Source organism: Ictalurus furcatus, chromosome 16 (genome assembly GCF_023375685.1).
Source record: "Ictalurus furcatus strain D&B chromosome 16, Billie_1.0, whole genome shotgun sequence".
Lineage (NCBI taxonomy): Eukaryota > Metazoa > Chordata > Actinopteri > Siluriformes > Ictaluridae > Ictalurus > Ictalurus furcatus.
The window spans coordinates 4,135,314-4,151,860 of NC_071270.1; the positions used below are offsets into that span (position 1 = coordinate 4,135,314).

General features: G+C 39.2%; 3 protein-coding genes across 40 annotated transcripts in view; all 3 read left to right on the forward strand.

Moving 5' to 3' along the window:
• The window catches only part of LOC128620528 (protocadherin gamma-C5-like), a 197,290-nt gene that overhangs the window by 117,536 nt on the left and 63,207 nt on the right, over positions 1-16,547 (forward strand). The window contains exon 1 of one of the 38 annotated variants that reach the window (XM_053645639.1): positions 9,467-11,898. The exons of the other annotated variants lie outside the window; for them this stretch is intronic. Coding sequence (XP_053501614.1) covers positions 9,517-11,898 — 2,382 coding nt within the window. The 5' untranslated portion in view covers positions 9,467-9,516. Of the gene's footprint in view, positions 1-9,466; positions 11,899-16,547 lie in introns of those variants that run through there. 38 annotated transcript variants of the gene reach the window in all.
• Positions 4,517-7,893, forward strand: LOC128620546 (protocadherin gamma-A11-like). Its single transcript, XM_053645681.1, has one exon. It carries the CDS (start codon positions 5,481-5,483, stop codon positions 7,878-7,880), a length of 2,400 nt encoding a protein of 799 aa, XP_053501656.1. The 5' UTR covers positions 4,517-5,480; the 3' UTR covers positions 7,881-7,893.
• On the forward strand, positions 11,921-15,246 carry LOC128620543 (protocadherin gamma-A8-like). The gene has a single exon (XM_053645680.1). The coding sequence runs from the start codon at positions 12,838-12,840 to the stop codon at positions 15,244-15,246; it is 2,409 nt and encodes an 802-aa protein (XP_053501655.1). The 5' UTR covers positions 11,921-12,837.

Genomic DNA, 16,547 nt, shown 5'->3' on the forward strand with positions numbered 1-16,547 from the left:
TTGTCATACAAGTAGTTCAAAGTGCTATGGATTTGTAGAAGTGGGTCTGTAGAAAATCTGGGATAAAATAAGATATAAAGTATATAACTAATGAATAAAATATAGATAATTAATATTGAAGAGTCAAGTGAAATCTTAAAACCTAAAGACAGCTGGTTTTTGACACTAGACTGTAGGGTGGTTGCGTAAAAGCACACCAGCATGAGAATAAGGGAGTTCTTACAGATGGACTGTTGAAGAGGGAAGTACCCAGGCACAGGTGAAAAGTTCACACACACACACAGAGGAAATTTAGGTTATTAACATTTATCTTTAATAAAAAAGAAACATTACCCTTTGCTTTTACAGAATAAAGTTTCACAGTATGTGTATTGGGTAGATTATTATTATCATTATTATTATTAACATAAAGTCCATTGTGAAGTTTGCAATGCACTTAGGTGCAAAAGAGATGAACACCTTGAGAAAAGTGGGAAAAGTGTGAGAGTCAGGTTTGTGTGTATCAACTGTCTTTGGAAGTCCAGGGTTCACCTTGGAAGGCCCAGGGCTGATGTTTGACCATATGTCTAAGTCAGAAGAATGCTTAAAATATAGAATAAGTTACAAGCACAAGTCTGACTTTACCAAGGGCCAGACAAGGAGCAAAGATAGAAGAGATGGCCAAGTAAAAAAAGAGGAGCAACTGTACTGTGCAGATAAGCATTAAAATATTCACTCATGCCAGACAATAGAAAAGTCTGTTGCTCAATCGAGGTAGAAAGAGCTCAAAAGTAGATAAGGAACTAACTGCTAGAAAAAATAATAGACCCTACAGTATAACTGTTAAAAATTATGATGGACTGAAGCAAGAGATAAGGGCAATTTATAGCAGTATTAAATGAGTAAACCTAGGGTCTCTTGGAGATAATGGGAAATTACGTTACTGGGGTACGTGTGGCAGATTGTGATTGGATGTACAAGAAGGGGAACCATATATGAGTGGTTAATGTTAGATATGGTGCCATGCCTGAAGTGAATATAAAGAACATTGTAACCAACAGAACCTTGGTGCAAGCTACATCTCCATTCCTGCTACCAGTACGGGTTATTTGCTGTCTTGCTGACTGCTAATAAACCTTCATCTGAATCCAGTCTTCGTGAGTTTGGCTGTTTTATTTATCTTAAGTGTAAGATAGATATTTTAATCAATTTCATAGTTTGAATTTGTGAGCTAGCAGGGCCAATGTAGGTTGGAGAAGCAAAATATCCTGCAGGTCCATGTGGAAGTATCAGCTTCAAGCTATTTCAATTAGCAATTATACTTTAGCTTTCAGTACCAATTGTATTGGACAGCGCCAAATCCTTACTCTTTACCCTGTGTTCTGAATGGTTATATCTAGCAATCATTTCACATCACATCATATTAAACCACATCATATCAAATATCATATCATAAAATATCTTAAGTTCATCAGTAACGTGATTAAGAATTAGACTGATGCATGGATTTTTTTTTTAGAAAACTGTTTTAAAGAGACAGAAATTCTGATACATATAAAAGTGATTAATGGCTTGTTTAGAAATATTGAAATTATGAAAAGGAGGAGGAGGACGAAGATACGGAGAAGCGGGAATAGTGGAGGAAGCAAGTAAATTCCACGCAGCTAGTTTCTATAATTTTAATGAATTTTAATTTTAATTTACAGCTGAGAAATGTGCAAGAATTTGCAGAACAACAGTAAAATGTAAAAATACACTTTTTTATTATTATTATTATTTCATCGGTCTTGGGTACGTTCTAGGAGATAATGAGTTTTATTACCAGATCTAACTTTGCTATAGGTTTATGACACATTAGGGATTTATTTGTAGTTCTTAGTTTTGACTCACAGGGCCGCTGTTTAACAGCGATGGACTGCGACTGGGGTTAAAATCATCAAACCCTCCCTCGTCGTCGTCCCACTGTTTCAGAGAGAGAGAGAGAGAGGACGGGCTTTTCTCACGCACAGTCTTAACACGATGTCGGATTACAATCGTTTTAATAAAAAGGAATTTATATTTGCTTTCTAGCTAGTCAAACCTGATCTACATGATAGGATTGCTGCGTGTAAGGCCGTTTATCACAAAGAAGGAAATATCCGCTATGGCGATGTGGCACACGCTCCTGCTTTTCTTCGTCTTTTGTTCTGACTGCGCGTGCGGGCAGATCACTTATTCGATTCCCGAGGAAATGGCGAAAGGATCGATGATCGGAAATATCGCTCAAGATTTGGGTTTGAATTTAAAAAGACTGAAATCGGGGAAAGCGCGAATCTTTTCAGGCGAGACCACGGAATATGTCGAACTAAACAGAGACAACGGATTGCTTCTGATTAAAGAGAAAATAGACCGAGAGTCTCTTTGCGCGAAATTAACCCCGTGTGCGCTCCACCTCCAAATAATTCTGGAAAACCCGATGGAGTTGTATTCTGTTACAGTGGAGATCACGGACATAAACGACAATGCCCCTAATTTCCAGAAGAATGAAATGAGGTTTGAAATAAGCGAGTCAGCAATGATCGGTGCGAGATTCGTGCTGGGTAAAGCTGCTGATCCGGATGTTGGAATAAACGGACTTCGGAGCTATTCCCTTAAACCCACGGATAATTTTGTTTTAGACAAAGAATCAGGCGGTGAGAAGAATGTAGAGATGATTTTACAAAAACCCCTTGATCGAGAAAAGGAAGGACAAATTAATTTGTTGTTGACGGCGTTTGATGATGGTGAGTCTCGGCTGTCGGGAACAATGGAAATATATATAACAGTAATGGATGTTAATGACAATCCCCCTGTATTTACACAAAAAGTGTATAAGGCTACAATAATAGAAAATGCAATAAAGGGCACCAAATTGACAACAGTAAGTGCTTCGGACGCGGATGAAGGCTCCAACGGCCATGTGTTGTATTCCATTTCTGACGCAGTGGACATTTCTTTGGCTGACATTTTTGTTGTAAATAAGGAAAGTGGAGAAGTTACATTAAACGGTCAGATTGATTATGAAAAATCTAACATTTACCACCTAGATATTCAGGCCAGAGACCAAGGAGGACTCTCTGACACATGTAAGGTAATTATAGAAGTTCTGGATATTAATGATAACAATCCAGCAATCACAATCGTCTCTAAGTCCGGTTCCATATCCGAAGAATCAAAACTTAATACTGTCGTTGCCATGATGAAAGTAAATGACCTGGATTCAGGTGCAAATGGACAAGTTCGCTGTACTGTTAACGATAATATTCCCTTTACGATCACTTCCCCGTCAAATAATTTCTTTACCCTACTCACAGATCAGGAATTGGATAGAGAGAGAGAAGCTGAGTATACCATGACTGTGACTTGCTCTGATGAGGGAGTTCCCTCACTCTTCAGCAGCACTTCTCTCCGTTTACACATATCAGATGTAAATGACAACGCGCCTGTGTTTGAGAGAAAGAATTACGAGGCATATGTGGTGGAGAACAACACACCAGGTCTCTCTATATTCACAGTGAAGGCCAGTGATGTAGACTCCAACCAGAATGCTCGAGTTTCTTATATTTTAGAAGAGAGCACTGTCAATGGAGTTCCTGTATCATCATATGTGTCAGTCAGTTCCGATAGTGGAGTCATTAATGCAGTGCGCTCTTTCGACTACGAGCAGTTAAAGGACTTCCATTTCCGCGTCAGAGCGCAGGACGGAGGCTCCCCTCCACTCAGTAGTAACGTGACAGTAAAAATTACAATCCAAGATCAGAATGACAACGCTCCTCAGGTTCTCTACCCAGTACAGACTGGTGGCTCTGTGGTGGCTGAGATTGTGCCTCGTTCAGCAGATGTCGGCTATCTGGTCACTAAAGTGGTGGCTGTTGATGTGGACTCTGGACAGAATGCCTGGCTCTCCTACAAACTCCAGAAAGCCACAGACAGGGTGCTGTTTGAAGTGGGAGCGCAGAATGGAGAGATACGAACTGTGCGCCAGGTCACTGATAAAGATGCTGTCAAACAAAAACTCACTGTAATTGTGGAGGATAACGGACAGCCATCTCGCTCAGCTGTAGTGAACATCAATGTAGCTGTAGCGGACACTTTCCCTGAAGTGCTCTCAGAATTCACCGACTTTACGCACGCCAAACAATATAAGGACGACCTCACCTTTTATTTAGTTTTAGCATTAGCTGCTGTTTCTTTCCTTTTCATCACAACTGTAGTAGTTATAATATCAGTAAAGATCTACAGGTGGAGACAATCGCGCGTCTTCCATCACTCCAATCTCCCAGTTATTCCGTACTATCCACCCGGTTACGCAGACACAGGAGTTACTGGAACTCTACCGCACATGTATAATTATGATGCTTGTATGACGACTGACTCGAGGAAGAGTGGCTGTAAATATTCTACACTTGGAGCACAAAGTGTTTTAGTGATGGAACCGAATTTTACAGAAACTTTGCAGCGCGCTATGAAGGAAAATAATCTTCTAGAAGACCCTGATACTCCCGAGTTGGTAAGGGCTTGTTATAATAAGTAACGTCTTCATGTGTCCAACACATATATAATACCAACCAAATATCACGTATTTGCCAATGTAATCTTTGTTGCTTACTTGCAGATTTTGAAAATGTACTAAGGTGTTCCAAGAGTCTAATTACGTAAAGATGACAGTGTTATATTTCATGAATGTGAAGATATTGCAGTCCATAGGTCAATTTCTTCCTTTTAAAGTTTGTAACACTTTTATTTATTTGTGGGTTAGTAAATATTCTAAACGATTTCAATGAATGGAATAATCTGTCGAGTTTCTGTATATCGCTTGACACCGTCAATTATTCATAATTATTTCAGATATACCTTTCTTTGTGTGTCTTAATCTTTGTGTCAACAGAACTGCTGTCTAAAAAATAGGTAATAATGAAACAAATAATATATATCTTTGGTTTCTGCACACCGATACAAGATACAAGTAACTGATTCATCATGTTAACGACAGAAATGATTTATTGTTTCGATACAGAGACTGGACTAACGTGAAGTGCATGTCATCAGGTTAGAATAATAGAGTGATTAAGGACTGGATTTGGAGTTCGTTACATGTAGTCCAGGTAATAATAATAATAATAATAATACTTTTAACTTTGCTAAAAACAGATACTAATTCGAATTCTAATGTTATTAACGAAAATGCAAATTTCGCCTACTACAAGATGTGTAGTTCTCAGTTTTTAACTCAGAGGGCCGCTGTTTACTTACGGTGCTCTAAATCCGTCTATACCCGCCCCAGACTCGCCCACAGCATCCCGAAAAATCAAAGAAAGAAAAGCATTCGCCGCACATTTACTGCATCTTTGCAGACTTGGTGGATTATATTCGCCCAAAATATTAAGAGCAGTTAATTTATGACTTACACTCGATGACTGCTGATTATAAGGATTATAACACCGAATTCGTTTTTTGAGGTCTTCTATACAGACGCCGCGGCAATGTGGCACACGGTATTGTTGTTCATCCTCCTTTCTTCTCCCTCGGTGCTTGGACAGGTCAGCTACTCCATACCGGAGGAAATGTCGAAAGGCTCGATCATTGGAAATATTGCTCAGGATTTGGGATTAGATTTAAAAAGACTGAAAACTGGAAAAGCACGAATATTTTCCGGAGATAGCACAGAATACATCGAGCTGAACAAAGAAAGAGGTATGCTTCATTTAAAAGAAAAAATAGATCGGGAGTCTTTATGCGCTAAAACAACACCTTGCGCTTTACATCTCCAGATGATACTTGAGAATCCGATGGAAATGTATACAGTTATCGTCCAAATAACGGACATTAATGATAATGCGCCATTTTTCCAGACAGAGGAAATTCGTTTTGAAATAAGCGAGTCGGCTGTACCGGGAGTGAGATTTGTGTTAGAGAGAGCAATGGATGCTGACGTCGGGACTAACGGCCTTCAGAGCTACTCACTTAAACCGACAGATCATTTTGTGTTAGATTTGCAAAATCATGCAGAGGGTGATAGAAGTGTTGAAATGATTTTACAAAAACCACTCGATAGAGAAAAGCAGGAAAGGCTTACATTATTATTAACAGCGATGGATGGAGGTGAACCGGTTCTGTCTGGTACTGTACAGATACATATTATTGTTCTAGATGCTAATGATAACGCTCCTGTCTTCACACAAAAAATATACAGGACAACACTAATAGAAAATGCAGATAAAGGAACTAAAGTAATCACCGTGAGTGCCTCTGACGCAGATAAAGGCTCTAACGGTCAGGTGGCATACTATTTATCAAAAACAATGGATAGTTTGTTAGATTTGTTTATAGTCGTTCAACATACTGGAGAGGTTATGTTAAACGGGCAGGTTGACTTTGAAAAAGCAAACAATTATCAGCTTGAAATTCAAGCTAAAGATAATGGAGGACTCTCCGACTCATGTAAAATAATTATTGATGTGTTGGACGTAAATGACAATAAACCAGCTATCACTATTCTGTCTATGTCCAGCTCTATATCAGAAGAATCTGCTTCTGGAACTGTTGTAGCAATGATGAAAATAAATGACCCTGATTCAGCTGCGAATGGTCAAGTTCAATGCATTATTAGTGAAAATATTCCATTTGCTATCACATCCACATCCAGAAATTTCTTTAGCCTGCTCACAGTTGATCAGTTGGATAGAGAGAGTGCCAATGAGTATAACATCACTGTGACTTGCTCTGATGAAGGAGTTCCCTCACTCTCCAGCACCACTTCTCTCCGTTTACACATATCAGATGTAAATGACAACGCGCCTGTGTTTGAGAGAAAGAATTACGAGGCATATGTGGTGGAGAACAACACACCAGGTCTCTCTATATTCACAGTGAAGGCGAGTGACGCAGACTCCAATCAGAATGCTCGAGTTTCTTATATTTTAGAAGAGAGCACTGTCAATGGAGTTCCGGTATCATCATATGTGTCAGTCAGTGCTGATAGTGGAGTCATTAATGCAGTGCGCGCTTTCGACTACGAGCAGTTAAAGGACTTCCATTTCCGCGTCAGAGCGCAGGACGGAGGCTCCCCTCCACTCAGTAGTAACGTGACAGTAAAAATTACAATCCAAGATCAGAATGACAACGCTCCTCAGGTTCTCTACCCAGTACAGACTGGTGGCTCTGTGGTGGCTGAGATTGTGCCTCGTTCAGCAGATGTCGGCTATCTGGTCACTAAAGTGGTGGCTGTTGATGTGGACTCTGGACAGAATGCCTGGCTCTCCTACAAACTCCAGAAAGTCACAGACAGGGCGTTGTTTGAAGTGGGAGCGCAGAATGGAGAGATAAGAACTGTACGCCAGGTCACTGATAAAGATGCTGTCAAACAAAAGCTCACTGTAGTTGTGGAGGATAACGGACAGCCATCTCGCTCAGCTGTAGTGAACATCAATGTAGCTGTAGCGGACACTTTCCCTGAAGTGCTCTCAGAATTCACCGACTTTACGCACGCCAAACAATATAACGATGACCTCACCTTTTATTTAGTTTTAGCATTAGCTGCTGTTTCTTTCCTTTTCATCACAACTGTAGTAGTTATAATATCAGTAAAGATCTACAGGTGGAGACAATTGCGCGTCTTCCATCACTCCAATCTCCCAGTTATTCCGTACTATCCACCCGGTTACGCAGACACAGGAGTTACTGGAACTCTGCCGCACAGGTATAATTATGATGCTTGTATGACGACTGACTCGAGGAAGACCGGCTGTAAATATTCTACACTTGGAGGACAAAGTGTTTTAGTGATGGACCCGAGTTTTACAGAGACAATGCAGCGCGCGATGAAAGAAAATATTCTTCTCGAAGATCCTGATTCTCCAGAGTTGGTAAGGGATTGTTTATAGCTTTGATATCATATCTCATCTTAAATGCCCAAAGATAGGCACATCTGTCACCTTGATATACATTATCTTTACATTATGTTGTTTCGTCTCTCGTGGTCGAATTTCTACTAAACGACAATCTGCAGCATTTTATAAATGTTCATTTAATTAGTGGGAAAGTCAGTTTCTTCAGCACTATATGGATTAGATTGAATCTTTACAAAATACTAACCTAAATATCAAAATATAGTATCTGTTTTTCTTTTCAAACAGCAGTCAATTTTGTCTGTCGGCCATTTATAATAAACCAAAAAATAACCAATAATTTTGCATAATAATTGGACACTATTCATGTGCCCTGTGTTCTCCTTTTAAAATAGCTACAATATGGATTCCTTTGTGTATTAAATTCTAAACTCAGTTGTCATGTAGTTGGTGTGGTTATTGAAATTAATTATTTAAATAAAATTAATGAAATTATTGTTAAATTCTGTGTTGGATTACATTTGGACGTATCTTTATTGGAAAAGTGGAAAAGTTTGACTGACTTAACTTCAATAGGATCAAACCATAAAAAATGTTAGAGATGTTTAGAAATGTTATCATGATTATTATGAATGATCAAGAAGCATTAAAGTATAAACAATTTTTTTGTCAATGTATTTAGGTCGGATTTGTGTATCTCAGTTTCTCCTTGGTCCAAATGCTGGTCTATTTGGTTCATATTCCAAAAACACTTTTCATCTCCTTTCATCCCCCACATCTTTTCATTCCCTTCTCCAGCTCTAAAAGAGGCAAATAATTCATATTTTACATCTTGCAATAGTTGTTTGCCTGATTTCCACTGACTATGAGATTGGTTGCTCACAGCAAAGCCTTTAAAAGTTTCAGCCTTTTGCATTAAATAAGAATATATCACAAGCCTGGACTTTTTAAATTGTAACAATACACCTTAATTAGGCTGATACAATTAAAGTGGAGCATTTCAACAGGGATGAGAATGCTTAAGCTTGAAATGAAATGCAGCGTTTTAGATTTCTGACTGAGACTCAGTTAGTCTTAATATTAATGTCATAGTGTAATGGATTTTTCACTAGGAAACACCATCAAATGAACAAAAATCTATGTTTCTAGATAAACTGTCAGATAGAAATACATTTTCAGCTGTAACCCAAGAAACCAGTCAAGACTCAACCGATTTTATTCTCTTCTTTTCTCCTTATCGCAAAATTCACTATACAGTGCGTTTCAACTCATTTTCTTTTCCATATGCTTCTACAGAGATCCGTAGATATGACGTGAAGATTAAAAAGCGTTGTTTACAGACAAAGTATACTTTTAATAAACTGTTGTCCTGACGTCCATCGGTGTATGGTGGTAATTGTGTAGTTACCATTTTTTCACTCAGAGGGCCGCTGTTTACTTACGGTGCTCTAAATCCGTCTATATCCGCCCCAGACTCGCCCACAGCATCCCGAATAATCAAAGAAAGAAAAGGATTCGCCGCACATTTTCTGCATCGTTGCAGTCTTGGTGGATTATATGCGCGCAAAATTTTAAGAGCAGTTAATTTATGATTTACACTCGATGACTGCTGTTTATAAGGATAATAACACCGAATTCGTTTTTTGAGGTTTTCTATACAGACGCTGCGGTGATGTGGCACACGGTATTGTTGTTCATCCTCCTTTCTTCTCGCTCCGTGCTCGGGCAGGTCAGCTACTCCATACCGGAGGAAATGGCGAAAGGTTCGATCGTTGGAAATATTGCTCAGGATTTGGGATTAGATTTAAAAAGACTGAAGTCTGGAAAGGCGCGTGTATTTTCCGGGGATAGCGCCGAATACATCGAGTTGAATAAAGAAAGAGGTATGCTTCTTATAAAAGAAAAAATAGATCGAGAGTCTTTGTGCGCTAAAGCAAGCCTATGCGCCTTACATCTCCAAATGATACTTGAGAACCCGATGGAAATGTACACAATTACCGTAGAAATCACGGACATAAACGACAACGCTCCGTTTTTCCAGACAGAGGAAATCAGGATTGAAATAAGCGAGGCGGCTGTACCGGGAGCGAGATTCATGTTAGAGAGAGCAATGGATGCTGACGTGGGTACTAACGGCCTTCAGAGCTACTCACTTAAACCAACAAATCATTTTGTTTTAGAATTGCAAAATCATGCAGACGGAGGTAAAAATGTAGAAATGGTTTTACAAAAACCACTCGATAGAGAAAAGAAGGAAAGGCTTACATTGTTATTAACAGCGATGGATGGAGGTGAACCGGTTCTGTCTGGTACTGTACAGATACATGTTACTGTTCTAGATGTTAATGATAACGGTCCTGTCTTTACACAAAAAGAATATAAAGCCTCAATAATCGAAAACTCATCGAAAGGCACTAAATTGACAACCGTGAGCGCATCTGATGCTGATGAAGGAACAAATGGACACGTGACTTACTACATTTCAAACACAGATAAGAGTGTGAAAGATGTGTTTACTATAAATCAAAATAATGGCGAAATAACGTTAAACGGGCAGATTGACTATGAAAAAACAAGTCATTTTCAACTTGATATTCAAGCAAAGGATCAAGGAGGACTCTCTGATTCCTGTAAAATAATGATTGATGTGTTGGATATAAATGATAATAAACCAGCTATCACTATTCTCTCTATGTCTAGTTCTATATCTGAAGAGTCTCCTTTTGGCACAGTGATAGCAATGATCAAAGTAAATGATCCGGATTCAGGAGCAAATGGACAAGTTCACTGCACTGTAAGTGAAAATATCCCATTTACTTCAACATCTCCGTCCAGGAATTTCTTTAGCCTGCTGACAGATCAGGAGCTGGATAGAGAGAGAGAAGCAGAGTATAACATCACCGTGACTTGCTCTGATGAGGGAGTTCCCTCACTTTCCAGCACCACTTCTCTCCGTTTACACATATCAGATGTAAATGACAACGCGCCTGTGTTTGAGAGAAAGAATTACGAGGCATATGTGGTGGAGAACAACACACCAGGTCTCTCTATATTCACAGTGAAGGCGAGTGACGCAGACTCCAACCAGAATGCTCGAGTTTCTTATATTTTAGAAGAGAGCACTGTCAATGGAGTTCCGGTATCATCATATGTGTCAGTCAGTGCTGATAGTGGAGTCATTAATGCAGTGCGCTCTATCGACTACGAGCAGTTAAAGGACTTCCATTTCCGAGTCAGAGCGCAGGACGGAGGCTCCCCTCCACTCAGTAGTAACGTGACAGTAAAAATTACAATCCGAGATCAGAATGACAACGCGCCTCAGGTTCTCTACCCAGTACAGACTGGTGGCTCTGTGGTGGCTGAGATTGTGCCTCGTTCAGCAGATGTCGGCTATCTGGTCACTAAAGTGGTGGCTGTTGATGTGGACTCTGGACAGAATGCCTGGCTCTCCTACAAACTCCAGAAAGCCACAGATAGGGCGCTGTTTGAAGTGGGAGTGCAGAATGGAGAGATACGAACTGTGCGCCAGGTCACTGATAAAGATCCTGTCAAACAAAAGCTTACTGTAGTTGTGGAGGATAACGGACAACCATCTCGCTCAGCTGTAGTGAACATCATTGTAGCTGTAGCGGACACTTTCCCTGAAGTGCTCTCAGAATTCACCGACTTTACGCACGCCAAACAATATAACGATGACCTCACCTTTTATTTAGTTTTAGCATTAGCTGCTGTTTCTTTCCTTTTCATCACAACTGTAGTAGTTATAATATCAGTAAAGATCTACAGGTGGAGACAATCGCGCGTCTTGTATCACTCCAATCTCCCAGTTATTCCATACTATCCTCCCGGTTACGCAGACACAGGAGTTACTGGAACTCTACCGCACATGTATAATTATGATGCTTGTATGACGACTGACTCGAAGAAGAGTGGCTGTAAATATTCTACACTTGGAGGACAAAGTGTTTTAGTGATGGACCCGAGTTTTACAGAAACGATACAGCGCGTTATGAAGGAAAATAATCTTCTAGATGATCCTGATTCTCCTGAAATGGTAAGCGTTTGTTATTGTACATCCTCATCCCGAAACTATTAATTATCTACAATGAATAGTGAATAGAAACTACATACGTCTGGACATGTTTTAAATAGAAACGCCATGTGTGATAACTGTTTTATCGCTGTTTGTTTGTTTAATCCGGTGTATGATTTAAATTACATGGTTGCTAAATGTCCAACTACATTTTCTTGTGTACTGTAGTGTAGTCATTTTCAAAGCGACTTGTTTTGGCCAGAGGATTTCACATGGCGTTTATCAGTCATACTATAGGGAGGCATACGTTAGGATATTGGCTGTATTTCATGATCTGTTTTTTGTTTAGTTTTATTGTGTTTTTTTTTTATCTCTTAGGTAATTCGTGTATTTTGTTATTGGAATAGCCACTTTAATGGTATTTTTTTCTCTGACAGACATTAACCAGAAATGTACATTTTGAATCATGTTATTTTAATTATTTGTTAATTTATTGCAGTTACTGGCAAGAGTGAGTTTGATCAAAGTAGGGAGGAGGTTAAAACAAATTGAAGGAAAAAAGTAGGAAGATGTTTTCCGTTTCGATCTAATGCAGCGTTAATTATGATTCCGATAAAATAGTGATGTTTAATACGCGTATATAAATATAATTGCAATTACCAATTTAATTTCTTAAACCTTCGATTAAAATCAACCAGCAATACTTGATTTTGACTCAAAGGGCCGCTGTGTATCAAGGATGCTTCGATTTTGCACTTTTGTGCCCCACATCCACCCACCCACAGCAACTCCTAGACGAGAGAAAGAAAGGATTTTATTTCGCATAGGATTTACGTGCGCAGTGTTGAAAGAGTCTTTTACATATTTGTAAACGGGCTTACGGTGGATTTACACTCGTTGCGAGGATATTAATACTGGATCGCATTGTTCTTTCTGAGGATCTCAGGCGTCGCGGAGAAAATGGCAGTGATGTGGCACACAGTATTGTTTTTCATCCTCCTTTCTTCTCGCTCCGTGCTCGGGCAAGTCAGCTACTCCATGACGGAGGAAATGCCAAAAGGTTCAGTAATTGGAAATATTGCTCAGGATTTGGGTCTGGATGTAAAAAGGTTAAATTCTGGGAAAGCACGAATTCATACAGTGGATAGCACGGAATACATCGCGCTGAATAAAGAAAGAGGAATGCTCCTTATAAAAGAAAAAATAGATCGAGAGACGCTTTGCGCAACAAAGACTCCGTGCGCTCTACATATTCAAATGATTCTTGAAAACCCGATGGAATTGTATACAATAACTATCGAAATCACGGACACTAATGATAATGCGCCATTGTTCCAGACGGAGGAAATCAGGATTGAAATAAGCGAGGCGGCTGTACCGGGAGCGAGATTCATGTTAGAGAGAGCAATGGATGCTGACGTCGGTACTAACGGCCTTCAGAGCTACTCACTTAAACCGACAGATCATTTTGCTTTAGAACTGGAAACTCATGGAGACGGAGGTAAAAATGTAGAAATGGTTTTACAAAAACCACTCGATAAAGAAAAGAAGGAAAGGCTTACATTGTTATTAACAGCGATGGATGGAGGTGAACCGGTTCTGTCTGGTACTGTACAGATACACGTGACTGTTCTAGATGTAAATGATAACGCTCCTGTCTTTACACAAAAAATATATAAAGCCTCAATAATCGAAAACTCACCAAAAGGTACTAAATTGACAACCGTGAGCGCATCTGATGCTGATGAAGGAACAAACGGACAGGTGACTTATTACATTTCAAACACAGATAAGAGTGTGAAAGATGTGTTTAACCTAAATGAAGATGATGGCGAAATAACACTAAAAGGACACATCGACTATGAAACTAAAAGCAATTATCAACTTGACATTCAAGCCAGGGACCAAGGCGGTCTCTCGGACTCATGCAAGATAATTGTTGATGTCTTGGACATAAACGACAATAAACCAACTCTTTCTATTCTATCCATGGCTAGCTCCATAACAGAAAACTCGCTAACAGGAAATATAGTTGCAATGATTAACGTAAATGACCCAGACTCGGAAGCAAATGGCAAAGTTCAGTGTGAAATCAGTGATAATATTCCATTTACTATCACATCTCCATCTAACACAGTTTTTGCACTGCGCACAGATCAGGAATTGGATAGAGAGAGAGAAGCTGAGTATAATATCACCGTGACTTGCTCTGATGAGGGAGTTCCCTCACTTTCCAGCAGCACTTCTCTCCGTTTACACATATCAGATGTAAATGACAACGCGCCTGTGTTTGAGAGAAAGAATTACGAGGCCTATGTTGTGGAGAACAACACACCAGGTCTCTCTATATTCACAGTGAAGGCCAGTGATGCAGACTCCAAGCAGAATGCTCGAGTTTCTTATATTTTAGAAGAGAGCACTGTCAATGGAGTTCCTGTGTCATCATATGTGTCAGTCAGTGCCGATAGTGGAGTCATTAATGCAGTGCGCTCTTTCGACTACGAGCAGTTAAAGGACTTCCATTTCCGCGTCAGAGCGCAGGACGGAGGCTCCCCTCCACTCAGTAGTAACGTGACAGTAAAAATTACAATCCAAGATCAGAATGACAACGTGCCTCAGGTTCTCTATCCAGTACCGACTGGTGGCTCTGTGGTGGCTGAGATTGTGCCTCGTTCAGCAGATGTCGGCTATCTGGTCACTAAAGTGGTGGCTGTTGATGTGGACTCTGGACAGAATGCCTGGCTCTCCTACAAACTCCAGAAAGCCACAGACAGGGCGCTGTTTGAAGTGGGAGCGCAGAATGGAGAGATACGAACTGTGCGCCAGGTCACTGATAAAGATGCTGTCAAACAAAAACTCACTGTAATTGTGGAGGATAACGGACAGCCATCTCGCTCAGCTGTAGTGAACATCAATGTAGCTGTAGCGGACACTTTCCCTGAAGTGCTCTCAGAATTCACCGACTTTACGCACACCAAACAATATAACGATGACCTCACCTTTTATTTAATTTTAGCATTAGCTGCTGTTTCTTTCCTTTTCATCACAACTTTAGTAGTTATAATATCAGTAAAGATCTACAGGTGGAGACAATCGCGCGTCTTCCATCACTCCAATCTCCCAGTTATTCCGTACTATCCACCCGGTTACGCAGACACAGGAGTTACTGGAACTCTGCCGCACATGTATAATTATGATGCTTGTATGACGACTGACTCGAGGAAGAGTGGCTGTAAATATTCTACACTTGGAGGACAAAGTGTTTTAGTGATGGACCCGAGATTTACAGAGACTATGCAGCGCGTAATGAAGGAAAATAATCTTTTGGATGAGGCTGATTCTCCAGAGTTGGTAAGGGCTTGTTTATAGCTTTGTTACTTCATTCAAACATTTATATAGTGAACAATAGGCATATTTGTCACCTTGACATACACTGTGTTGCTTTATTATACCCTCGTCGACAAGTTTCCAGTAAATTTCAGTCACCAGTGTTCTGTTGTATTAATGTACATTTAATTAGTTATGTGGTTTCTTCAGCACAATACAGTTAACTTGGCCCGCTAAAAAATATTGATAAAAATTTTAAAAAACTAGAAATTGTTTTGCGTTTTTCTCCTTTTTTTGCAATCATCAGGCAATTTTGCAAGTTGTCTATTTTTCATAACCCTAAAACATACACGTTGTCAAATATTTTACATTCTACAGTATCGTCTCAGTGTTTGTTCCCTCCTTTAAAAATCAGGATACTATAGATTCTTCCGTGTTACTAAATACTGAACACAATATTTGTTTACAGCACTTGTCAGGACAGCAAGGGACAATGTCACGAATGTGATCATGTATTTAAATTTAAATAGCAAATTATTTAAAAGTAATTTATCATGCTGAACTTAGACATGTCTACAGATAAGTGCCAAAGTTTACAAAGCAGTACTTCCAATGCATGAAATCAACAGAGTTTAAAGATAAGTATTATTTTAAACGAGCACAATAAGCTTTAAATTATGAATACTAAAATACTTTTAGGTAGAGTTGTTGTATCGATGCTTGATGGCTTTGTGTATTTTTTTTTTTTTTTTTTATAAATAAACTCCATCTAAGAGAATATTCCTAAATACCTACGTGGTGTTTATTATATTTTAAACAAATTTTCTTTGGCTGCTGTTATTTAGATATTTTCAGAACCATTTATGCTGAACAGCGACACAACTCGCCATACTGAACTCATGTCTAATGGCGTTGTTGGCTTTCTATAAAGATTTAAATATTGTCTGGCAGCAAACTGTTCATGTAATACTGACACCTTTATGAATGGGCTTTCAACTCTAGGTCATGTGATTGTAGTAGGTTTTACGTAAATATTTTTCTTCCGTATCTTCCTCGCCGTTAATTCCGGGGGAAACATCCACGCTGGTTTATTGTCCCCTAAATAAGGTTGTGAAATGTTTAGAAGATATTCACAAAGCAGAATGTTTTCACAAAACAAAGTCTGCAATCCAGCAGAAATTCGGTTAAAATAAATAGATAAAATAAAACAAAAAATAAATGAAAATTTCTGCCTGATAAATGGGTGCTCACAATTACATCCAAATCAAAGTTATTTCTTTAATCTTATTGCAATTTGCATTTTCGAACTGATATTAAATCAAAGTGTAATTCTTGATTTTTAC

Excerpts from the sequence above, each read along its gene's own strand:
- LOC128620546 (XM_053645681.1), top strand. The coding sequence starts at position 5,481 with ATGTGGCACACGGTATTGTTGTTCATCCTCCTTTCTTCTCCCTCGGTG.
- LOC128620543 (XM_053645680.1), top strand. The coding sequence starts at position 12,838 with ATGGCAGTGATGTGGCACACAGTATTGTTTTTCATCCTCCTTTCTTCT.